The sequence below is a fragment of the Dipodomys merriami genome, unplaced genomic scaffold (genome assembly GCF_024711535.1).
Source record: "Dipodomys merriami isolate MVZ:Mamm:240054 unplaced genomic scaffold, mDipMer1.0.p SCAF_15, whole genome shotgun sequence".
In the NCBI taxonomy this organism is placed as follows: Eukaryota; Metazoa; Chordata; class Mammalia; order Rodentia; family Heteromyidae; genus Dipodomys; species Dipodomys merriami.
In genome coordinates this window covers 160,092-183,630 of record NW_027202826.1, presented here as the reverse complement: position 1 = coordinate 183,630, position 23,539 = coordinate 160,092, and the positions used below count along the sequence as shown (strand labels likewise).

Here is a 23,539-nt window from a genome sequence, read left to right as displayed (position 1 = left end):
GGATGGAGCGATGTCAGGATGTACTAGACAGTTCAGATGTAGAACGCACCCAACATTTTTCCCAGGAAGTTTCTGAGGTACAGCTACCAAGCAAGTATGTATAAGTTCTAATCAAGAAAAAGCTATAAAAAATCTCTTTGGACTTTTAAATATTGCTTCACAACCATACCTTTTCTGTAATACATATGCACACACCCCCTATACAAAAACGTATTTCTTTTCCCTTATTTGATGTAATTATTTCAGATATTAAAAGATGTCAGGTCTCCATAAGATTTTTTCAATGCAAAAAACAGTATCTACCCCATAAAGGCAAAATAAAAATTCTGGAAGTATGCACTGCTCCATATTTTCCTTTTAGTGAAGACTACATTGTAGGAACAAAATCTCCACTAGAGAACTGGATGCAAGAAATGACAATCCCTAAACATAGAGCCTCGTCTTAATATTCATTAAGTTTTAGTTAAAAAAAAACAAACAACCTTTAGTTTTGGGAAAAAATTAGTTTGGGGGGGAAAATAGCCTTTCAAAATGTTTATCTAAGTCAATCTAGTCAACTGGCATTGAGACCAGCCCACCCATGCAGCTATGCTGCTTTTCTTTGTAGTTGCAATGTTATTTCAGTCTTTTTCCATAAACTTTTCCGAGCCTTTGGGCAGATTAGGTCCTTACTATATCTTAAGTTGATGGTCCCATCTCCCATTTAATTATTTAAAAAGCACTAAAACTGGAGCCAAAGTTTCAAAAGGTAATTTAACAGCAGGAACTATAATTTAATCACATTATATCATATTACACTACATAACATTATATATTTTGCCTACTGCTAAGTAACACAGTTAAGTTTATTACAAGCATTATTTACTAAGACCATGGTGTAAATGCTCCTTTTGAAGTATTATAATTTAATAGTATTTTATAACATTAAATCAATGATAAATCTATATAATGCAGTGCATTTTGTGCCATTTCTGCCTACTCCATGTTAAAATATTACTAACAAATCAATTAAGAAAACAGACAACTATTAAAATGGAAACAAGGTTATCAACATCACAGATGCATATCCAAGTAGGTCAACAGCATTTCCCTAGAACATTAAGATTAGGCTAGCATTAGTTTAGTAGCAGCTGGTCTTCAGACAAGTAAAACAAAACTTTCAAGTGAAAAAGACAGTTATCCTGAGAAAACATCAATCCACATTACCAATAAAAGCAAAATGCTGGTATCACCTTTACATAAAATTGTGCACTTTCCACCTGTGATTTAGTTCACTTATGTGATGACAAGACTTGAATTTGCACGTTACATAAATGAGATCGAGAAACCTCTTGTTTCGGTATTTAAATTATAACAATAAAACACCTAGAAAAAATATCAGTGCCTTTGGGTGGCTTTAAGCCACGACACAATTTCAGTATTTTTATGGGAACAATGCAATCAAGCCTGTGCTTCTGTACTAATAATGTAATACAGTAACCTTTACTGAATAAAGGAACTGAGCTTTATCTAATGGAAGCATTAAATAGAGGAGACTATCATTCGTTACATACCAATCCTGCATGTTTGATACTGGGAAAGCTTAAACTGACTTGTAAGTGTATATTCAGCTAAAGCTCACATAAGCAGCAATGGAAATGAATAGAAGTGTACTCCATATAGAACACTTTTCAAAACTACTCCAAAAAACAAATGACAAAAGGTAGTTAAGAACAACTGAACATCTGTTGTGTATACCAGATGTAAAAGATGGATAGACCCTTTGTTATTTGCACTGTTTCAATCATGTAAGGTAAAATTAAAACTTAGTCCACTTCCATCTCTCCAGATTTAGTATACTGTGAGCTGTCTTTTGTTGTATCTGGTTTAGTGTCAGTTCCACTCTGTCCATCCATTGGTCCATTGTGTTCACTGTTAGCTTTTGTTTTGTCTTCAGCAGCTTCCACTTTTGGTTTAGGCTTGTAAATGATGGGGTTACAGAAATTATCCAGTTCCTAAAGAGATACATTATATTTAAAATATTAAAGAACCTGCCACTAACTTTCAAAATTTTACATTAAGTTTCTCTATTTCCACATTCCTGAATCCCTTCTGAAAATGGTTGTGGTAGCTCAGCTTATATAACCATTTCTTCAAATACTTTATGAGAATTTTCCTTCTGGCTAACTCATGTTCATGGCAATCAGAAACTATGAAAGGCTTAAGAATTACTTTTTGTATAAAACTTCTTAAAACTAAAACTATTTTAATAAATAATAGTGGTTTTATTTTATTTTATTTTAACTTAGGGCCTGGGCACTGTCCCTGAGCTGCTTTTGCTCAAGACAAGTGCTCTACTAGTTGAGCTACAGTGCCATTCCAGCCTTTTCTGTTTATGTGGTACTAAGGAATCGAGGCCAGGGCCTCATGCGTGCTAGGCATGCACTCTACCACTAAGCCACATTTCCAGTCTATTAGTTTATTTTTTATTTTGTCCGTCATGGGGCCTGAACTCTGGGCGTAGACGCTGTCCCTAAGCTCTTCAGGTCAAGGCTAGCACTCTACCACTTGAGTCACAGCACCACTTCCAGATTTTTCTGTTTATGTGGTGCTGAGGAATTGAAGCCAGGGCCTCATGAATGTGAAGCAAGCACTCTACCACTGAGCCACCTTCCCAGCCCCCATTAGTTTTATTTTAATAAGCAGAATTATATGTAACTATACATAGCAACAACTCTGCTTTTTGTAAAATAGCTGAAGGTAATCCATAAAAAGTAAATACTTAATTTTAAATGTTATTTAATTTTTAATTTTTCTGCTACAGGAAAAATAAGGCAAGAAATCAAATGTAACATACTATTTTAATGAAATATAGGTATTTCCTATTTCTTAGCTTTTTATACAGAAATGATGGCTTTGAACTGTGATCCTCTGGATCTTAAGTGCCTCAGTTGTTAGGATTATAGGTATAATCTACTGACATTTGGCTTCTATGACAATTTCTAAATGTTCCATTAGTAGTTGTTTCCTAAATTGGAAATTTCATTTCAAATGAAGTAAAATTAAAATAAGAGTATTGCCATGGAAGTCCATACATTTCAAACTAGGTTAAAGTCAGACCTACACTACTACAATGAAGACTTTGGAATATCTAAAGGCAAAAATCATAAATTGCTTTATTTCATTTTATATTACTCTTTAAACTTAAAAACAGGTCTTGTATGACATTAAAAAAAAGAAGAAGAAGAAATAGCCAGGCACCAGTGGCTCACACCTGTAATCCGAGTTACTCAGGAGGCTGAGATCTGAGGATCCCAAGTTCAAAGTCAGCCTGAGGAGAGAAGTCCCTGTGAGACTATTATCTCCACTTAACAAACAGAAAACCACAAGTGGAGCTGTGTGCTAGCCTTGAGCAAAATAGCTCAGGGGCAGAGCTCACAGCTAGATTGTCCCACAGCTAGAATCATTTAAAAAACTGACAAAGTACAAAATATACTCTAAAATTCTGCGTTTCTAAAAGCTCTTCTGCAAGCTAATTATTTGAGAAATCTGAGTCCCATTAAAAAAGGAATTTTGTAATTTCTTACCTTTGACTTGGCAACTATTTCTGATACTTTTACCACAGGATCTTGAGTGAGACTCAATTTGTTCTGTGCATTCATTTTACTATTCAGCCAACTCATAGCATCACTGATAAATTTTTCAACTTTTTCCATTTCACCAGGATCCAAATGATCATATCTTTCATCCTGTTTAAAAAAAAAACTGGTAAAATTTCTGCTTAAAATACTTACATCCTTAATGACTTCACACTTACATATAAATAAGCTATATATAAATAGAACATGATACTGAAGAGATTATCATAAAAAATAAAATCAATGTGTACTTAAAAAGAAAGGCTTAGGGGCTGGGATGTAGCTCAGTGGCAAAGCGCTTGCCTAGCAAGTGCAACGTCCTGGGTTCGATCCCCAGTACCAAAAAAGAAAAGACAAAAAAAAAAATACAGTTTAGGTAGAGCGCTCGCCTTGAGCTGAAGAGCTGAGGGACAACGCCCAGGCCCAGAGTTCAAGCCCCACGACCGACAAAAAAAAAAAAAAAAAAAAAAAAGAAAGGCTTTCAGCCTGGTACCACCTTGTTTCTATATCCTTCTATCACTTTCATGACTAGTTGAATCTTTTTTCCCAGCTCATTTAAAGCTTTTGGTCTCTCTTCGTGTTCCATGTATTTCATTTGAATAGGCTGGCCGTATTTCTGTAAACATAAGCACAATTTTGAAAAGAAGTTGTGAATTTTAACTGAAACTTCCATTTGGGGCTTACAAGATAATAAACAGAAAGGGAAGATAGCTAGATTAAAATGTGTTTTCTCTTCTTTTTCTGTATTGTATAGTGATGCTTAACTAACAATCCTTTTTATCATTTATAATTACCTTTTGATTCTTCTCAAAATGAAAGTCCCAGTCAAAACACAATTCTTTCAAAGCTCAGTGCTAAAACTTTATAGAATTATTAGAAAAAGAAAACCATAGGGCATAACAGAATTTACTTTCTTTAAACTTAGGTTTCAAACTAACAATGCAATACAATTTATCTACTTAGATTTAATTATTACACTTTAAGTATGTAGTACATATTAAGTATTTCTCTCCTTTTAAGTTCTTGGATTAGAGCATCTCTAAATGTTAAGACAGCTTCTATAACTTTAGTGAGAAGCACATTAGAAGAATAAAATATCTTATAAATTTTAAATAAATTTTAAATAAATATCAATTTATTTTTAGAAGTTTTAGATTTTCATTAACATTACAAAGAAATAATAGGAAGTGGCGTTGTGGCTCAAGTGGTAGAGCACTGAGGAACAGCGCTCAGGTCCAGAGTTCAAGCCCCAAGACCAAAAAGAAAAAAACATTAGAAATAACAAGCCAGGCGTGGTGGCTCATGTCTGTAATCCTAGCTACTTAGGAGGTTGAGATCTGAGGGTCACGGTTCAAAGCCAGCCCAGGAAGGAAAGTCTGTGAAACTCTTATCTCCAATAAACCACCAGAAAACCAGAAGTGGCTCTATGGCTCAAGTGGTATAGCACTTGCCTTGAGCTGAGGGATAGCACCTAGGCCCAGAGTTCAAGCCCCATGACTGACACAAAAAAATAAAAAAAAGTTTGTGGTTAAGTCATTATACAATGTATACAAACATAGATCATACTATATTATAAATACAGCTTTTCCCTGACCATTAAACAAAAATGAATTTAATGAAACAAATTGTGCTTTCACATCATAAGTTTCAGGAAACTTAAAATGTTTTATTCAATACTAACATGGGACTCAAAAAAATTTACCTTTAGTTCTTGGAGCTTATCCACATAAATTTGTTTAGGCTGGTCCTCTCCTTCTTCATAGAGCCAATTTTCTGTGCTCTCTAACACTGCAGACAGTTTACTCATGTCCTAGTTGTAATATTTAAGAGACACTAATTATAAATGTCTTCCTTAGCAATTAGAAATCAAAGAAAGAGGCTTTTTTATGCTAAACTTTAGACTTTTTTGTGCCAGTCCTGGGGTCTGAACTCAGGGCTTTTTTGTTCAACGCTAGTGCTCTACCAATTGAGCCACAGCTCCACTTCTGGATATATGTTTATTTTGATAGTTTCTTGGAAATAAGAATTTCAAGGACCTTCTTGCCTTGACTGTCTGTGGAAGTGCAATCCTTGTATCTTAGCCTCCTGAGTTGCTAGGGTTATAGGCACCTGTCTGATTTTTCTGACTTATTCATAAACATGTTTTACCGTATTTCTATAATATTAAAAAATAACTAAGGACTGGGTGCTGGTGGCTCATGCCTGTAATCCTAGTTACTCAACAAGGCTGAAACTTGAGGATCATAGTTCAAAGCCAGGCAGGAGAAGTCCATGAGCCTCTTATCTCCAATTATCCACAGAAAGCCAAAGTGAAGCTGTGGCTCAATTGGTAGAGCACTAGCCTTGAGAAAAAGAGCTCAGAGACAGTGCCCAAGCCCTGAATTCAAGCCCCAGTACTGACACCAAAAAACAAACAAAAAAACCCAAAGCCCATCCCCATACAATTCAAGGAAACTAACAGCAATAAATTTCATACACCTCTTGATATAATTCATACTAAGATTTTTTTAAAACCCATTTAAATAATTTTCGTAAAAGTTAGGAAATTCAAACTTACTTCTGGAGTGATGAATTTTTCATAAACAGTGCCCAGTCTGTCTCTAAAATCATATACATATTCTTCAACAGCATTTTTAGCATCATTTCTTTCTTTCTCTAATTTGTCTTGCATTATCATCTTCCCCTATTCAAAAAGTTTCAGACTGTCATAAGAATATGGTTTAGAGAAACATAAATCAAATATAAACCAAAACCATAGTGAAATACCAACTTTTCACTTACTATGAGTAGTACATTTTTTAATAATAGAAAATAGGTGTTCATGATACGAAACCCTTATATGTTTCTGAGGCAATACAGAATGCCACAGTCACCCTGGAAATGGTTTAGAGGTCCTCTAAACACTAAACACAGCATTAGAAGATAGGTAGCCTGGTAGTGACAACACTTGCCCAGCACACAAGAGGCACTGGGTTTGATTCTTCTCCTCAGTCTATACACAAAGAAACTGAATATATATTGACTCAACAGACACTTACATGCTAATGTTAGCTGTAATATTATCCAAAAAGTATATATATGCCAGGCACCAGGGGCTCACACCTACAATCCTAGCTATTCGGGAAGCTAAGATCTGAGGATCATGGTTTGAAATCAGCCAGGGCAGGAAACTCTGTGAGACTCTTATCTCCAAAAAACTACTCAAAAAAGCCAGAAGTGACACTCTGGCTCAGTGGTTGAGTGCTTGCCTTGAGCACAGAGAGGCTCAGGGACCACAGTGCCCAGCCCTTGAGTTCAAGCCCCTGGACCAGCAAAGCAAAAACAAAAACAACAACAAAAAAAGTTTAGATAATTGAATGCTTACTAGGCAAATGGATGAGTAAATAAAATACAGACAATGGAATATTTATTCAGTTCTTAAGGAATGAAGTTCTGATATATACAACAATTATAGCATGGGTGAATCCTGAAATAATTAGGTAAAATAAATTAGACACAAAAGCACAAGTATTCTAATTCAACTTAAGAGTTATCTAGAATAGGTAAATTTATAGGCACAGAGAATAGATTAAAGTCCATGGGTACCAAAAGAAGGTAGGAATGGGAAGTTATTATTTTAATAGTTCAATGTTTCTATTTGAGACAATGAAAACTTTTAGAAACGGTGATAGCTTTACAACACTGTGACATAAAGCCATGAAACTATATATCTAACAATAGATTTTGTTTTGTTTTGTTTTTGGTGATCCTCGGGCTTGAACTCAGGGCCTGGGCACTGTTCCTAAGCTTTTTTGCCCAAAGCTAGCATTCTACCACTGGAGCCACAGTTCCACTTTTGTTTGGTGGTTAATTGGAGAAAAAGACTCTCAGACTTTCTTACCCAGGTTAGCTTCAAATTGTGATCTCAGATCTCAGCCTACTGAGTAGTGCAGATTATAGGAGTGAACAACTGGCTCCCAGCTAAAACAGCAATTTTTATACTATATTTTAACCATAATTTAAAACTAGGTTCAAACCCGAGTTTTTAGTCATTTACTAGCTTGATGGAAAGAAAGGTACTAATATTCAGTTTTCTTATCCTGTAACAGATTTTTCTATATACTAGAGACAATCTATGTTTTTCATGTAACTAAGATGAAAGCTACTGGCATCATTATAACTCAGTATTTTGTAAAATAGTAAAGTTGTTTGATGGTCTGCTTAGTGATTTTGTAGGAATTTAGTTTCTCATATTTTGGAGATAATGACTTAGAAAAGCATGCATTACCACTTTTCAATATTAACTCAGATTTCTATACCTCATTTTCAATATAGCTATTGAGAAGGTCTTGGGCCAGTTGTCTGTACAGGCTACTCTGGATCGGTAGATCAATACTCTTCACTTTTCCTTTTTTGATGGTTTGATTTATTCGGTCTTGCTTGTCTGAGGAAGTTGACTGTAAAGTGAATTCAAAACAAGTTTAAGTTTCTAAAACTAGTTTAAGAATGATTTTAGAAATGATGGGGCTAGGAAGGTGGCTCAGTGGTAGAGCGCTTGCCTTGCATGCCTGAAGCCCTGGGTTCGATTCCTCAGCACCACATAAGCAAAAAGAAAAAAGCCGGAAGTGGCGCTGTGGCTCAAGTGGTAGAGCACTAGCCTTGAGCTGAAGAGCTGAGGAATAGCGCCCAGGCCCAGAGTTCAGGCCCCACGACCGGACCAAAAAAAAAAAAAAAAATGAAATGAAATGTAGCAGTATAGTAAAAAAAAAAAAAAAAAAGCACAAAAGGGCTGGGAAGGTGGCTCAGTGGTAGAGCGCTTGCCTTGCATACATGAGGCCCTGGGTTCGATTCCTTAGCACCACATGAACAAAAAGAAAAAAGCCGGAAGTGGCGCTGTGCCAAGTGGTAGAGCACTAGCCTTGAGCTGACGAGCTGAGGGACAGTGCCCAGGCCCAGAGTTCAGGCCCCACGACCAGAACCCCTCCCCCCCCCCCAAAAAAAAAAGTACAAAATACCTTTTCTGTATTTTATTTAAAAAAAAACAACTTTAGTATTGAAACAACTTTATATTCTGTGTATGATTAAACCCTTTCCACATAAAAATACTGAGCTGAAAATGCAAATCAAAAACACAATGAGAGCCAAGTATAGTGGGCTCAAGTCTATACTAGAAACATGGTAGGCAGAGACGGGGAATCATGGTTTGAGGCCAGTCTGGGCAAAAAAAGTTTGGAGACTCTATGTCAATCAATGGCTAGTGACAGTGGTGTGTATATACTGCCCTAACTATGGAGTAATAATTATAAACACAGTGGCTACAGTGGCTCTGCCTCGTCCCCAGCAACCCAGTTAAAAGGAGGTTTGCAGCCCAGGCTGCACTGGGCATGACTGAGACCTCACCTCAAAAAATGGACTGAAAGTGTAACTCCAAGTGGGAGAGCACCTACCTGCTAAGAAAGAATAAGACCTTGGGTTTAAAAAAAAGGAGCCCCCAAAACAAAACTAACCAACAAACCAAACATAACAACTTCTCAAACAGTGTAACATCTATAATTTGTAAGAAAGGAAAATAACAATTATTGGTAAAGATGTGGAGAAATTGATATTTTAAAATGTGTAACCATATTTGGAAGTTGCTGGAAGTTTCTCAAACCATGATGCAGCAACTCTACTTCTCATGTGCCACAGAAAAATGAAAATAGATATGAACATTTGTAAACTGTTCATAACTATGTTTATTATGATGATGATTTGCACCAACAGTCCTAGAGCTTGAACTCAGGGCCTTGGGCTTCTTTTGCTTAAGACTAGCCCCCTACCACATGAGCCACAGCTCTACTTCAGCTTTTTGGTAGTTAATTCAAGATAGGAGTCTCTCAGACTTTCCTGCCTATGCTGGCCTTGAACCATGATCCTCAGATCTCAGCCTTCTGAGTAGACAGGATCACAGGCATATGCCATTGGCACCTGGCTGTTTTTTTCACTATTTTATATTGATAATGGTAAAAACAAAAAACAAAAAAACAAAACCACAAGCCCTTTAACTGATGAATGTATAAATAAAATCTGTTAATACATTCATAAAATTCTCAAGTCATATCAAGGAATATTTGAAACATCCTAAAAACATTAAGGTTAGTGAAGACTATTTTTTTTTTTTTTGGTCAGTTGTGGGTCTTGAACTCTGGGCCTGAGCACTGTCCCTGAGCTCTTCAGCTCAAGGCTAGTACTCTACCACTTGAGCTACAGTACCACTTCTGGTTTTCTGGTGGTTAATTGGAGATAGGAGTCTCACAGACTTTGCTGCCCGGGCTGGCTTTGAACTGCGATTCTGAGATCTCAGCCTCCTGAGTAGCTAGGATTACAGGCATGAGCCACCGGCGCCTGGCAAAACAAGACAATTTTAAGAATACTTACATGAAATGCAAAGAACAGGCAAATGTATGAAGACAATGTAGACTAATGATTGCCTAAGGATGGCAGGTAGCAGATTAAGGGGAAATGGAAAGCTATAGTTAATGGGTACCAGCACTTAAAGGGTGAAAAAACGTTTTACAATTGTGATGATGGTTGTACAACTGTGAATGTCCCAAAACCTTTGAATTGTATTCTTAAAATGTTTTAATGATGTGATAAGTAAATTATACAGAGTGAACAAGGTAAAATGATATAGAGAAAAACAGGTTTCAGATTTTAAATAATTTCATTGTGTAGAATTCAAAATCTCTTATAAGTAATCTATTCAGCTGGTCTGTCTACATTATGCAAATTAGCCAGGCTCCAATGGCTCACACCTGTAATCCTAGCTTCTCAGAAGGCTGAGATCTGAGGATCACAGTTCACATCCAGCCTGAGCAGGAAAGTCTGTGAGACTTTTATCTCCAATTAACCACCAGAAAATGGAAGTGGCACTGTGGCCCAAAGTGGTAGAGTGCTAACCCTGAGCAAGAGAGCTCAGAGACATTATGGGCCCAGGTTGAAGCACCATGACCAACAAAAATAATAACCATAGCAACAAAAAATTATGCAAAGTGAGAATCATAGTTTAAAGCACGAGCCACACTTACCGGGGTGACTGGGTTAAGTTCTCTCATTTATTTATTTTTGTGCCAGTAGTGGGGCTTGAAATCAGGTCCTGCACATTGTCCCTTATTAGCCTTTTTTTTTTTTTTTTTCAGTCGTGAGGCTTGAACTCCAGGCCTGGGCACTATACCTGAGCTCAAGGATAGTACTCTACCACTTTGAGCCACACTGCCACTTCTGGTTTTCTGGTGGTTAACTGGAGATGAGATTCTCATGGACTTTCCTGTCCAGCTGGCTTTTAACTGTGATCTTCAGATCTGAGCCTCCTGAGCAGCTAGGATTACAGGTGTGAGTCATCAGTGCCCAGCTGTCTCTTAGCTTTAACTTAAGGCTGGCACTCTTATCACTTAAGCCACAGATCCAGTTCTGGGTCTTGGGTGGTTAATTGGAGATAAGAGTTTCACAGACTTCCTTGTTCGGGCTGGCTTCAAACTACAATCCTCAGCTTATAGCTACCAGCCTCTCCCTCTTTCATTAACAAGAATTATCTATCTTAATAAGATGGTTACTCAATAATGTAATCATTCATCCTTTAACATTTTAAATTTAAAAATATTTTTGCATGAAAAGAAATACTGTATAATATGCAGCAAAATGTCTAAGGAGTAGTTAATTGTCATGCAAGGCATTACAAATTTAAATTATCTTTATTTGGTTTATTTCAAACTTTCTCTTAATACAATATGATTTCTAATGAAAAAGATGTTAGCAAGAAGAGTTTGGAACCAAGTGCCAGTATCTCATACCTGTAACTGAGGCTGAGACATGGAGGATCATAGCTTGAAGCTAGCCTTGGCAGATAATTCTGCAAGGCTCCACACCTTCAGCAAGAGTGAGTTGCCTTGAGTTTAAGCCTTTAGTACAGGCACAGGTACACACACACACACACACACACACACACACACACACACACACACACACACACACACACACACACACACACACACACACACACACACACACACACACACACACACACACACACACACACACACACACACACACACACACACACACACACACACACACACACACACACGAATTTTGTGGAGCTGAGCATGGTAATGCAGGTCTTTAATCCAGTTACTTAAGAGGAAGTGATGAGAGAATTGCAGTTCAAGGCCAACCCAAGCAAAAAAGTTAGCAAGAATTTATCTAAAACAATAAATGAAAAATAAAACTCAGAAGCCTGAGAACTGAAGATCTCAGTTTGAAGCCAGCCCAAGCCAGAAAGTCTGTGAGACTCTCACCTCCAATTAACCACCACAAAGTTGGAAGAGGAGGAGCTCAAGTAGTAGCAAAAAAGCTTAGGGACAGTACCCAAGCACCAAGTTCAAGCCCTATGACTGGTCCAAAAATAAATAAAAAAGAGTTCTGCCTACACATTTTTGAGGTACAGGTAGGAATGGTCAGGTACCCACCCCCAATACAGTCATGAGACCCTATCTGAAAAATAAACTAAGCAAAAAGGGCTGGGAACATGACGTATTAGAGTACTAGGCTAGTAACTGCAAAAGTCTTAAGTTCAAATTCCAGTACTATCATAAATAAATACAAAAAATTCATATTAGGGCCTATTATTTAAAAAAAAGTCTCTCTAGTAAAACACAGAAATGGATTTTTTTTTTCTTTTTGTTGGCTGTGGGGCCTGAACTCTGGGCCTGGGCACTGTCCCTCAGCTCTTCAGCTCAAAGCTAGCGCTCTATCACTTGAGGCACAGTACCACCTCCAGCTTTTTCTGCTTATGTGGTGCAGAGGACTAGAACCTAGGCCTTCATTCATGCAAGGCAAGCACTCTACCACTGAGCCACATTCCCACCTCCAGAAATGGAATTTCCCATAGTACTAAGAGTTATAACATTCAGTACATTAAAAGTAAGCATTGTGAAACAATAACTAATTCAGAATGTTAATCATGAATGAGAAGCAGAGATACATGGTTGTAATCCCAGCTACTCAGGAAATAGAAGCAGGAGGATTCTGAGTGATACAAGCTTGGGCAAGCAAGCGAGACATTTTTTTTTTTTTTGTCGGTCGTGGGGCTTGAACTCTGGGCCTGGGCGCTGTCCCTCAGCTCTTCAGCTCAAGGCGAGCGCTCTACCACTTGAGCTACAGCGCCACTTCCGGTTTTCTGGTGATTTATTGGAGATAGGAGTCTCACAGTCTCTCCTGCCCGGGCTGGCTTTGAACCGTGATCCTCAGATCTCAGCCTCCTGAGTAGCTAGGATTACAGGCGTGAGCCACCAGCGCCCGGCTGCAAGCGAGACATTTTCTACCAAAAAGAAAAACATCCAAAAAAAAAAAAAAAAAGTCCTCAAAACCAACCACAAAAAAACTCCAAAATAGCCATCCACCCTCTTCACAACTACAAAAACAGTAAACCAAACCTTTGTTTTGGCTCCTGTATGGTCAATTTCCTCTTCTGGGGTATGTTCAGCATGACATTTTTGATGACCACTTTCTTCTTGGTCAACTTGCATTTTATCCTGGAAAGAACACGTGTGATTATTTATATATATTTACACACACACACATATAGTCTCTTTCACTTAAAAGAGTTCAAAAGTCTATTTTGAGATGTGTGAGGATAGTAAAGCAGAAGCTCACTTTTCAAATAAAAATAGTAACAATAGGTTAACAAGTGAAATAAACACCTATTTGGTGCTGTATGAACAAATCTTGTGTCATTCCACTATGCTCGAATTAAGAAATATACAGAAAACTGCTCTTGAACTGCAAAACAGGATTCACAAAAGTAAGCTTACCAACAAGAGACCATTCAACTTGACATAAAAATATTAACAAACTAATAAACTGGGAATATAAAATGAAAGATACAAAATCTATAAATCACACAACCACATATTTTTGAAATACTGTAAAATACTAGAAGAAATTCATCAAAACAGATGTCTCTGAATTATTAAAATGTAAACTTTTGAAATATTTTTTACCTTATGTGTAAAGAACAGACTTTCAACCAATAACATCCCTAACCTCTAAATATCAATTTCATACACACACACTACAATTCATATATTTTATAAATGCTATTAAATGGTAGTAATTTATTAATAGTCTAAATGAGTTTAAAAAGAAAGTTCAGGCTCAGCACCAGTGACTCACACCTGTAATCCTAGCTATGCAAGATCCAAGAGTTTATCTCTAATTAACCTCAAAAAGCTGGAAGTGGAACTGTGGCTCAAGTGATAAGTGATAGAAAGTTAACTTTGAGCACAAAAACTCAGGGAAAATGCTCAGGCCCTGAGTTCAATCCCCAGGTCTGGTGCGCACATACAAACACACACACACACACACACACACACACACACACACACACACACACACACACACACACACACAGTTCACAGGAATACTATCAAGAGTGGGAAAATTAAATGGCTTCTCTGACTCATTCAACCACTATTTTAGGTATAATTCAGGTAAGTAAGTATTCCTTATTTTCAAACAGCTTTAGAAAAATCTTTCAGGCTAGTTTACACCAGTTTCTTCCTACATGATCACTACTAATTTCTGCCATATATCTTCATTTTTCATTAACTTCCTTTGTATTTATGCTATCTCATTGCTTGACTGTCCTTTTTCTACTAGAATGTAAGTTACAGATGACTACAAGCCCTTCTTTGTTTACCCCCATTTCTGAAGTACTTACAAAAGTCTCTACTATACATATATACTTAGGGTGTCATACTCTTACTTGGCTTGCCTACTCATGGCTGTCACTCTACCACTTAAGCTATGCCTCCAGTAAGGCATTTTCCTTGTTAATTAGAGACAGAACCTCAGAGTTTTAAAGATTTTTCTCCCCAGGGCTGGCTTCAAACAGAGATTCTGTGATTTTAACCTCCTGAGTAACTAGGATGACAGGCATGAGCCAGCTGAATCTGGCTCAAATATTGTGAATTAAGTAAGAGGCTAAAAAGATAACTCAATGGTCAACAGGTGAGAAAGTTATATTGTGGAACATTAGCATGATAAATAACATAATTTTTATGTTCTTAAGATAGTAACCGAAATATCAGTTTTGAGAAGCTTTTATATTGAAGAAATGTAGGCAATTTATAAACTTTAGCAATGTATGTTAAATAACATGCCCGAAACTGACATTCTGGGGGGAAATGGTTCCTACTGTTCTTATGTATCTGGGCTTCTTTTATCTGTCTCAAAGCTAGCAATGTTAGCAGTGAGGAAAGAGTAACAACAACTTACTACCTTATTTTTCCCGCTAAACCTGAGGTTGTTTCACATTTGGGGAGATGAAAATAAGAGATGACTTTGTAATAAGTGATCGTTCTTTTTAAACCTCTAGGTATGCAGGACACCAGTGGCTCACAACTCCTAACTACTCAGAAGGCTGAGATCTGAGTATCATGATTCAAAGCCAATCTGGGCAGAAAAGTCCCCGTGAGACTCTTATTTCTAGTTAATCAATAAAAAAACAGAAGTGGTGCCATGGCTTAAGTGGTAGAGCACTAGCCTTGAGCACAAAGAGGCTCAGTGCCCAGGCCCTGAGGTCAAGCCTGGCAACTGACAAAACAAAAAACAAAAAAACCTCTGGACATTGGGTTAAAAAAAATCTTACACAGAACTATTAAGAAATATTCAGGTAACATGTGGCTCACACCTGTACATCCCAGCTATTTGGGAGGCTAAAGGAGGAGAATCCTGACTCAAGGCCAGCATGGGCAACAAAAATGAGATGCTTCCATGCCCACAAAACAAAAAGAAATAAAGTACCCAGAACTCTCTCTACACAAGGGACTAATATCACCTTACTTTAGGAAGAATAATGAAATAAAGTCCAATGTATTTAATATCAGCTATGTACAGCTTTAAAAGAAAATAAATATGTCAATGTGTTTGCCTACAATGCGAGTGACATGATCCAAAGTATTATTTTCCCTTGGTTATATAAATTGTAGAAGGAATTTCTAGAAACATTTTATCTATCTAGGAATCATTCCTTCTTCCTCTTCCTTCACCTCCTTCTTCTTCTCTCCTCCTCTCCTATCCCCTCCTCCTCCCCTCCTCTTCCGCCTCCTCCTTCTTATTGGGCTTGAACTCAGGGCCTGGGAGCTGTCCCCGAGCCCCTCTGTACTCAAGGCTAGCACTCTACCAATCTGAGCCACAGTGCCACTTCTTATTTTTTACAAGTAATTTACTGGAGATAAGAGTCTCTGAGAGGGCTGGGAAGGTGGCTCAGTGGTAGAGTGCTTGCCTTGCATGCATGAGGCCCTGGGTTCGATTTCTCAGCACCACATAACCAAAAAGAAAAAAGGCGGAAGTGGCGCTGTGGCTCAAGTGGTAGAGCGCTACCCTTGAGCTGAAGAGCTGAGGGACAGCTCCCAGGCCCAGAGTTCAGTACCCACTACCAGACAAAAAAAAAAAAACAAAACAAAAACAAAGAGTCTCTGGGACTTTTCTGCCAGTTGGCTTCGAACCACAATCCTCAGATTTCAGCCTCCTGAGTAGCTAGGATGACAGGCGTGAGCCACCAGTGCCTGGCTAGAAATTCTTTATATAGGGAACCTCAACTACATGAAATTGTTCTAAGTAAGCTTTAAATACTTACAAACAAGTGTCTGACCAAAGATACCAAAAATCCATGTGCTTTATTCATGGGTTAGTTCTTTTAAGTCTGAATCCAAAAATCATCCTAACGCCTTGCTTAACTAGTCTCAGACAAACAGACGCAGTAAATAAGAGAATGTTTTTGGAAGTAGAAAGTGCTATATTCTTCGGTATAGCATACTATTGTTACTTTATTTTCAGTTCCTAAGATTCACTCACCTTATATGGAGAAAACTAAAGGTTTCTATAGAGATTTCTTTCAACAAAAAAAAGAGAAGGTGGGCTGAGAAGTTGGCTCAGTGGTAGAGCACTTGCCTTGCATGCCTGAGGTCCTGGGTTCGATTCCTTAGCACCACGAAAGCAAAAAGAAAAAAGCCAGAAGTGGTGCTGTGGCTCAAGTGGTAGAGCACTAGCCTTGAGCTGAAGAGCTGAGGGACAGCGCTCTGGCCCAGAATTCAGGCCCCATGACCCCCCAAAAAAGAGAAGTAATGAAAATGAAATGATTATGAATAATTTGGTCTAAGAAGGCAAAAGAGTATGTCTTAATGGATTACAGTTACATGTATGATTTAAGTTTATTGTGAATTACAATCTTAAAAATTAGGATAGGAGCCAAGCGCCGGTGGCTCACGCCTGTAATCCTAGCTACTCAGGAGACTGAGATCTGAGGATCACGGTTCAAAGCCTGCCCAGGCAAGAAAGCCCATGAGAATCTTATCTCCAATAAACCACAAGAAAACCGGAAGTGGCACTGTGGCGTAAGCGGTAGAGCACTTGACTTGAACTGAAGAGCTCAAGGTCAACAGCCAAGCCCAGAGTTCAAGCCCCACAACCGACCAAAGACAAAAAATTAGGATAGGGCTAAATTAACATAGGTATAAAATTAGCGTAATTGTCCCATGTTAATTTATGAAAAATTATTTCATTAGCAATGAGAGTTCCTTTTTAAAAAACTAAATAAATGATGTGATAACTAAATAATACTTAGGAAACAGAAAAATGAATTATGCCCTAAATAAACTTCTTTATATGATAGTGATTGTATTTTCATCATTCTAGAAGATTATGCAATAATTGCTAGTAACAACAGACAAAAGAGGGGAAAGAAGAAAAGCTTGAAAAAGGGGAAATTGTCTTGAAATCTACAGAAGTAACCTTCATTTTTGGAGACAGGGGTTACATGCCATGCTGCCCAGGTTGGTCTTGAACTCATGGACTCATTAGCCATTGTCCCATCTTAGCCATTTGTGTAGCTGATACTTACAGACACATATCACCATGCTTGGCTAAAAAAGGCCAGTCCTACCATGCATAAAGATAAGGAAAAATGTAGGACAGATCTCCCATTATAACTGGGGAAAAAAATCTAACAAAACCATTAACAATTCTCAAAGAGTATGTTTAAAATGTTGAAAATGTGGAGCTGGGAATGTGGCTCAGTGGTAGAGCACTTGCCTTGCATGCATGAGGTCCTGGGTTCGATTCCTTAGCACCACATAAGCAAAAAGAAAAAAGCTGGAAGTGGTACTGTGGCACAAGTGGTAGTGCACTAGCCTGGAAGTGGTACTGTGGCACAAGTGGTAGTGCACTAGCCTTGAGCTGAAGAGCTGAGGGACAGCGCCCAGGCCCCACGACCAGACCCAAAAAAACAAACAAACAAACAAAAAAATGTTGAAAATGTGATGCAATGCAATACAATTAAATTCCGTTCATTTTCCTTCATACTATACATGAAGAAGACTAAACTCAGTGTCCCATCTTTCATAAAAAAGTAGAAAAATCTGCATTTGAATGTTACTGAATATATAGTATATTCCTTTGCTTAACTAACATTTCCCACAACTAAACCCTGACGTTTATATTTTCAGTCTAAAAATGTGTGCAGAGTATAAAACTTAATTGTTTTTATCCATTAGCTAAAATGGTGGTACCAGGGCTTGAACCAAGGACCTGTGCTCTCACTTGGCAAAATAAATGTTTTTACTGGACACTAAGAAGTTAAAGACAGTGTCAAATTCACTTGGTTTGGTATAATGCTATAAAAGATGTACAAGTCTGGAAGTGGTGCTGTGGCTCAAGTGGCAGAGCGCTCGCCTTGAGCTGAAGAGCTGAGGGACAGCGCCCAGGCCCAGAGTTCAAGCCCATGACTGACAAAAAAAAAAGAAAAAAAGAAAAAAAGAAAAAAAAGATGTCCAAGTCCCTGAGGAATGCATTACAATTTAGAAGAGAAAGATTATTCTTTTTAATTTTTTTGACAGTCCTGGGGCTTGAACTCAGGGCCTGAGCACTGTCCCTGAGCTGCTTTGTTCAAGGATAATGCTCTTTCAACTTGAGCCACAGCTCCACTTCTGGCTCTTTGGTGGTTAATTGAAAATAAGAGTGTCACAGACTTTCCTGCCTGTGATCCTCAGATCTCAGCCTCCTGCAAAGCTAGGATTACAGGTATAAGTTGGATCCCCAGATATTCTTTAATGCTTTTTTAAAAAAATACAAAATCACACTGATCTTACAGTAGAAATTCAAACCTCTAGAAGCAATGCATTCTTTTATTAAAGTACCAGTTATTGGTTACCACACTGTGTACATGTTATAGATTAAAGAAAAACCTTGACAGGATTTTTACATACCACATCATCTTTGTTATCATTCTTAAATGAAGTGTCTGTTTCCATAGGAGCGTCACTGTGATCTCCTTCCAAATTTTGCTTTTCAATTACTGATGCACTAGCCACACTGAAGATTCCATGGACATTAATACGAACTTTAACCTTTACTTTGGAAGTATCACCATCAGATTGTGGGAAAACATTCTGAATAGTGAAGCTCCCTTAGAAAAAGAAGAGATTCGATCAGTATAGGAGCTCCAAAACTACTTTGCTCAATAATTTGAATGTCATCTTTTTGATAATTCTGAAACTTTAATTATATTCTAATTAAGTGCTATGGTACAGGTTTTGTTTCCCCAGATTATCTTCATCATAACAAGCCTAGTATTAAGACATGAAAAAGTTAACTAATTTGCCCTAATTCATCAATGCTAGCTAAAAAGAAATGGGATTTTAACATTGGACAGCTTGATTCAAAGGCAATGTATAACTTTTTTATTTTTCTTTTTGGCACCAGTCCTGGAGCTTGAACTCAGGGCCTCCGAGCTATCCCTGAGTTTTTGTGCTCAAGGCCAGTATTTTACCACTTCAGTCACGGTTCCACTTACTACATTTTGGTGGTTAAGTGGAGTTATGTAAGAGTCTCATGGCCATTCCTGCCCAGGCTGGCGCTCTACCACATAAGATTAAGATAGTCCTCCTGGTCCAGGTCAGGGGCTTATACCAAACCCACAGCTAAGAGCCTTTTCCTGTTTTCCCTGGCATTTCACTCTTACTTTGAAATAAGCCGTCTTTACTGCCATTCTTCCTGCCTCCTAATTCTCTATCTAGTGGGACTTCTCTTTTAACTAATTTGGCTCTTTTACTAAAGCTTTCAACTTCTTATCCTATTTTCTGTGTCCTTTCCTTTAATTCTTTGTCAGATTGAGACAACAAACCCAAAGATCCTTAGATAATACCATTACTTTGAGGTTATAACTCTAGTTTCTATCACTGACATGATAAATTTATATTCTTTAATCCATCTATCCAATGGTACTTATTAGTAGCGACCTTAGCAAACTAATATAGCTTTTAATAATATACTTGAAAGTATTTGTCTCCTCCCTAGTCTGTTAATATAGAAAAAATTTTAAACTTAAAAACTTGTGTGTGTGTGTGTGTGCACATGCACACGCAAGTACATGCATGTATGGCCCCTCTCACCTGTCCTAGGTGACAGCTATCCCAGCTCAAGGTTAGCGCTCGACTACTTGAGTCATAGCTCCACTTTGGCTTTTTGGTATCTGGAGATAAAGTTTCACAGACTTCCTTGCCTAGACTGGTTTCTTGAACTTTGATCCTCACAGCTCAGCCTCCTAAATAGCTAAGATTACAGTTATGAGCCACAGTTGCCTGGCTGCTTCTTGTTGTTGTCCTGAGCTCTTTTGCTCATGCTAGCACTCTATTACATTGATCTACAGCTCTACTTCCAGCTCTTTTGGTTACATAAAAACTCTCATGAATTTTTCTGCTTGGGCTGGCTTTTGAATTCAGTTTTCAGATCTCAGCCTCGAGTAGCTAGGATTATAGACCTGAGTCACTAGCACCTGGCTAAAATCTGTTTTTTTTTCTTCTAAATTACTTTATTGTTGTTTTAAAGGTGACATACATCAATAAGTACATTTTCTATTGCATAGTGTCTTCTGTTCCCTCATTCTCACCTATTCCTTCCCTGCCCCCTCCACCCACAGACTGCATAGCTCACTTTCCTCCTGGATAGCCTGTGGAGCCAGTGCGCTCCACTGCTGCACTCTTTCTCCATTTTTCTGATGCTGTGTCCTTCTCCACCATCCCCCAGATGTACATGTGAAACACTTGATATATATAAGGTAAAGAATACAGAGTCAGGGCCGGGCGCTGGTGGTTCACGCCTGTAATCCTAGCTACTCAGGAGGCTGAGATCTGAGGATCGCGGTTCAAAGCCAACCCGGGCAGGAAAGACCATGAGACTCCGATCTCCAATAAACCACCAGAAAACCGGAAGTGGTGCTGTAGCTCAAGTGGTAGAGCGCTCGCCTTGAGCTGAAGAGCTGAGGGACAGCACTCAGGCCCAGAGTTCAAGCCCCACAACTGACAAAAAAAAAAGAATACAGAGTCAGGGCTGGGAAGGTGGCTCAGTGGTAGAGCTCTTGCCTTGCATGCCTGAGGCCCTGGGTTCGATTCCTCAGCACCACATAGCAAAAAGAAAAAAGCCGGAAGTGGCACTGTGGCTCAAGGGATAGAGTGCTAGCCTTGAGCTGAAGAGCTGAGGGACAGCGCCCAGGCCCAGAGTTCAGGCCCCATGACCGTACCCCCCCCCCCAAAAAAAGAATACAGAGTCATCTGCAAATGAAAAACCAAATTAAGAAAAAGGTCCTTTGTTTCCATATATTTGGAGTTTGTTTCATTTTGTATATATCTGAAGAGGCACTTGGATATTGCACCTTGTCATTTTCTCCTAAGACTATCCTCTTTTGGTCTCACTGTGTGTTGAATATCTGGAGTTCTGTGTATTTGCCATATTCCAATGTGTAAAATCATTTTTAATATAATCTAAAGTGATTATGAAGTTAAAATGGATACTGTAGTCCTCTACTGCCAGGTTGATATTAATCTACTCATTGTAGTTGTTGCCAGCTAAGAGTGTTTAAAATCTTAAGTTAGTCTGTCAGCACAATTTTCCCAATTTTTTTTTTTTGGGTCCGGTCGTGGGTCTGAACTCTGGGCCTGGGCGCTGTCCCCCAGCTCTTCAGCTCAAGGCTAGCGCTCTACCACTTGAGCCACAGCGCCACTTCCGGCTTTTTTCTTTTTTGGTTATGTGGTGCTGAGGAATCGAACCCAGGGCCACATGCATGCAAGGCAAGCGCTCTACCACTGAGCCACCTTCCCAGCCCCTGTCAGCACAATTTTAACCAATTTAAGAACATTTCAACCTGCTGTTACTATAAGAATATAGCATGCTCCGTTTCTAAAAAGTGCATAGCTATAACAAAGTACGAGGGGGGGGGTGGGGGGAGGCTGGGAAGGGATGTGAAGGGTAAACAAAGGAGGAGGCTGCAATGCTTGGTAAGAAAGTACGCCATTATCCTGCCCATGTAATTGTAACCCCTCTGTACAGTATGTTCACAAAAAAAAAAAAAAAAAAAAAGTACGAATATCTTTTTTTTCTAATCCAGGGCTGTTTCTTTGTTGTTTATAAAAAGCCAAAGATTTATGGAACTGTTTTCCTTGGGTTCTCTTACCAATTCTGGGGTCAGGATAAGGCACTTCATGCAAATTAGTATAAAATGCTTCCAGTTCAAATGGTTCCTTCTTGTGGAAAGTAATGACTTTTGAGAATGGGGCAGGGTGGTTCTTAGAGAATACTTCACATTCCCTAAAATGCAGTGGAAAATACACTATTTAAAAACAAATAGAAAGTTGTCTATTTAACCTAGTGAACAAAACTGATTTCAACTGTAAAGATCTCTACAAATACAAAGAAAAATAACTGATTTTGCTATAAACTTGCATTTTGACAAGTTTATGGCTCCAAGTTTTCAGAATGTCTACCATAGTAATAAGGTAAACGTATACTATTAAACAGAGAAAAATACTTGAGTATATTTATGTTTCAATATCAGCATGTAGAGTGTAACTTTTTTGCTTGCAGTTGAGAACCAAGCCCTACTCATTAACTTCCAAAATACTTGTCATATGCACTTCTTTGTATTTCAGCTATTGAAAAAATAAACATTTACTTTGGAAATACTTTAACTTACAGACGGGTACACAAATAAAGGCAAAACAATAAGCCCTTATTATCCTAAACTTCGAATTGCTATTATTTTGTTAAATCCTATGTGTCTCATCTTTTTTGTTGTTTTGTTTTTGGTGCCAATATTAGGGCTTGAACTCAGGGCCTTACATACTTTCTACTCAAGGCTGGCACTCTACCACATAAGCCAGGCCTCTACTTCTGGATTTTTGCTGGTTAGCTGGAGGTAAGTAGGAGTCTCTTGGACTTGTATGCCTGGGCAGGCTTTGAACTATAATCTTCAAAATTTAGCTTATAGTTCAACTTTTTAATGCACACTCTTACAATTTTTTTCCTGGGAATGATACAAACATTGCCATTTTTTATACCTACATACTTTGGAAGAGTGCTTCCCAGCAGAGATAAACATTTTAATTTTAATCTATCACCCATATTACAATATTTTCAGGTAATGCCCTTAATGTTATTTTCTGCTCTCTAATACACAAAGTTTTAAACATACACAGCAATTCCTATTTTTCAGATAGTACAAAACAAATACAATGTTATGACTATTGTTTGTAGTTGTCTACACAGTTTAATACTGTACATAATCATCATAATACTTCATTTAAGTCTAGAAATTTTTTTCAAACCTTTAGTCACATTTTTTTTTTATTGTGAAAATACTGTGCAGAGGGGTTACAATTACATGGGCAAGATACAATTACATGTAATTGTAACCCCTCTGTACAGTATTTTCATAATTAAAAAAAATACTCTTTTAAGTGACTAACTTGGCAATGTTAGTTGATATACTCAGGTTCAATTGTACTACATTGCTATTCTGTAGATATATCAAACATAACTGGAGAAGGCTGTATGTGTAAAAGCTATATATAAAT

General features: G+C 38.0%; 1 protein-coding gene across 2 annotated transcripts in view; it reads right to left on the bottom strand.

Moving 5' to 3' along the window:
* Positions 1-1,706: 1,706 nt before the first annotated feature.
* Positions 1,707-23,539, bottom strand: part of Hspa4l (heat shock protein family A (Hsp70) member 4 like) — a 43,987-nt gene continuing 22,154 nt past the window's right edge. For both annotated transcript variants that reach the window (XM_070022063.1, XM_070022064.1), the window contains exons 11-19: positions 22,141-22,274; positions 18,899-19,098; positions 13,067-13,165; positions 7,916-8,053; positions 6,175-6,300; positions 5,320-5,427; positions 4,114-4,233; positions 3,567-3,728; positions 1,707-1,994 (exon numbers count right to left, since the gene is read on the bottom strand). In XM_070022063.1, coding sequence (XP_069878164.1) covers positions 1,806-1,994; positions 3,567-3,728; positions 4,114-4,233; positions 5,320-5,427; positions 6,175-6,300; positions 7,916-8,053; positions 13,067-13,165; positions 18,899-19,098; positions 22,141-22,274 — 1,276 coding nt within the window. In that variant the 3' untranslated portion in view covers positions 1,707-1,805. The remainder of the gene's footprint in view (positions 1,995-3,566; positions 3,729-4,113; positions 4,234-5,319; positions 5,428-6,174; positions 6,301-7,915; positions 8,054-13,066; positions 13,166-18,898; positions 19,099-22,140; positions 22,275-23,539) is intronic.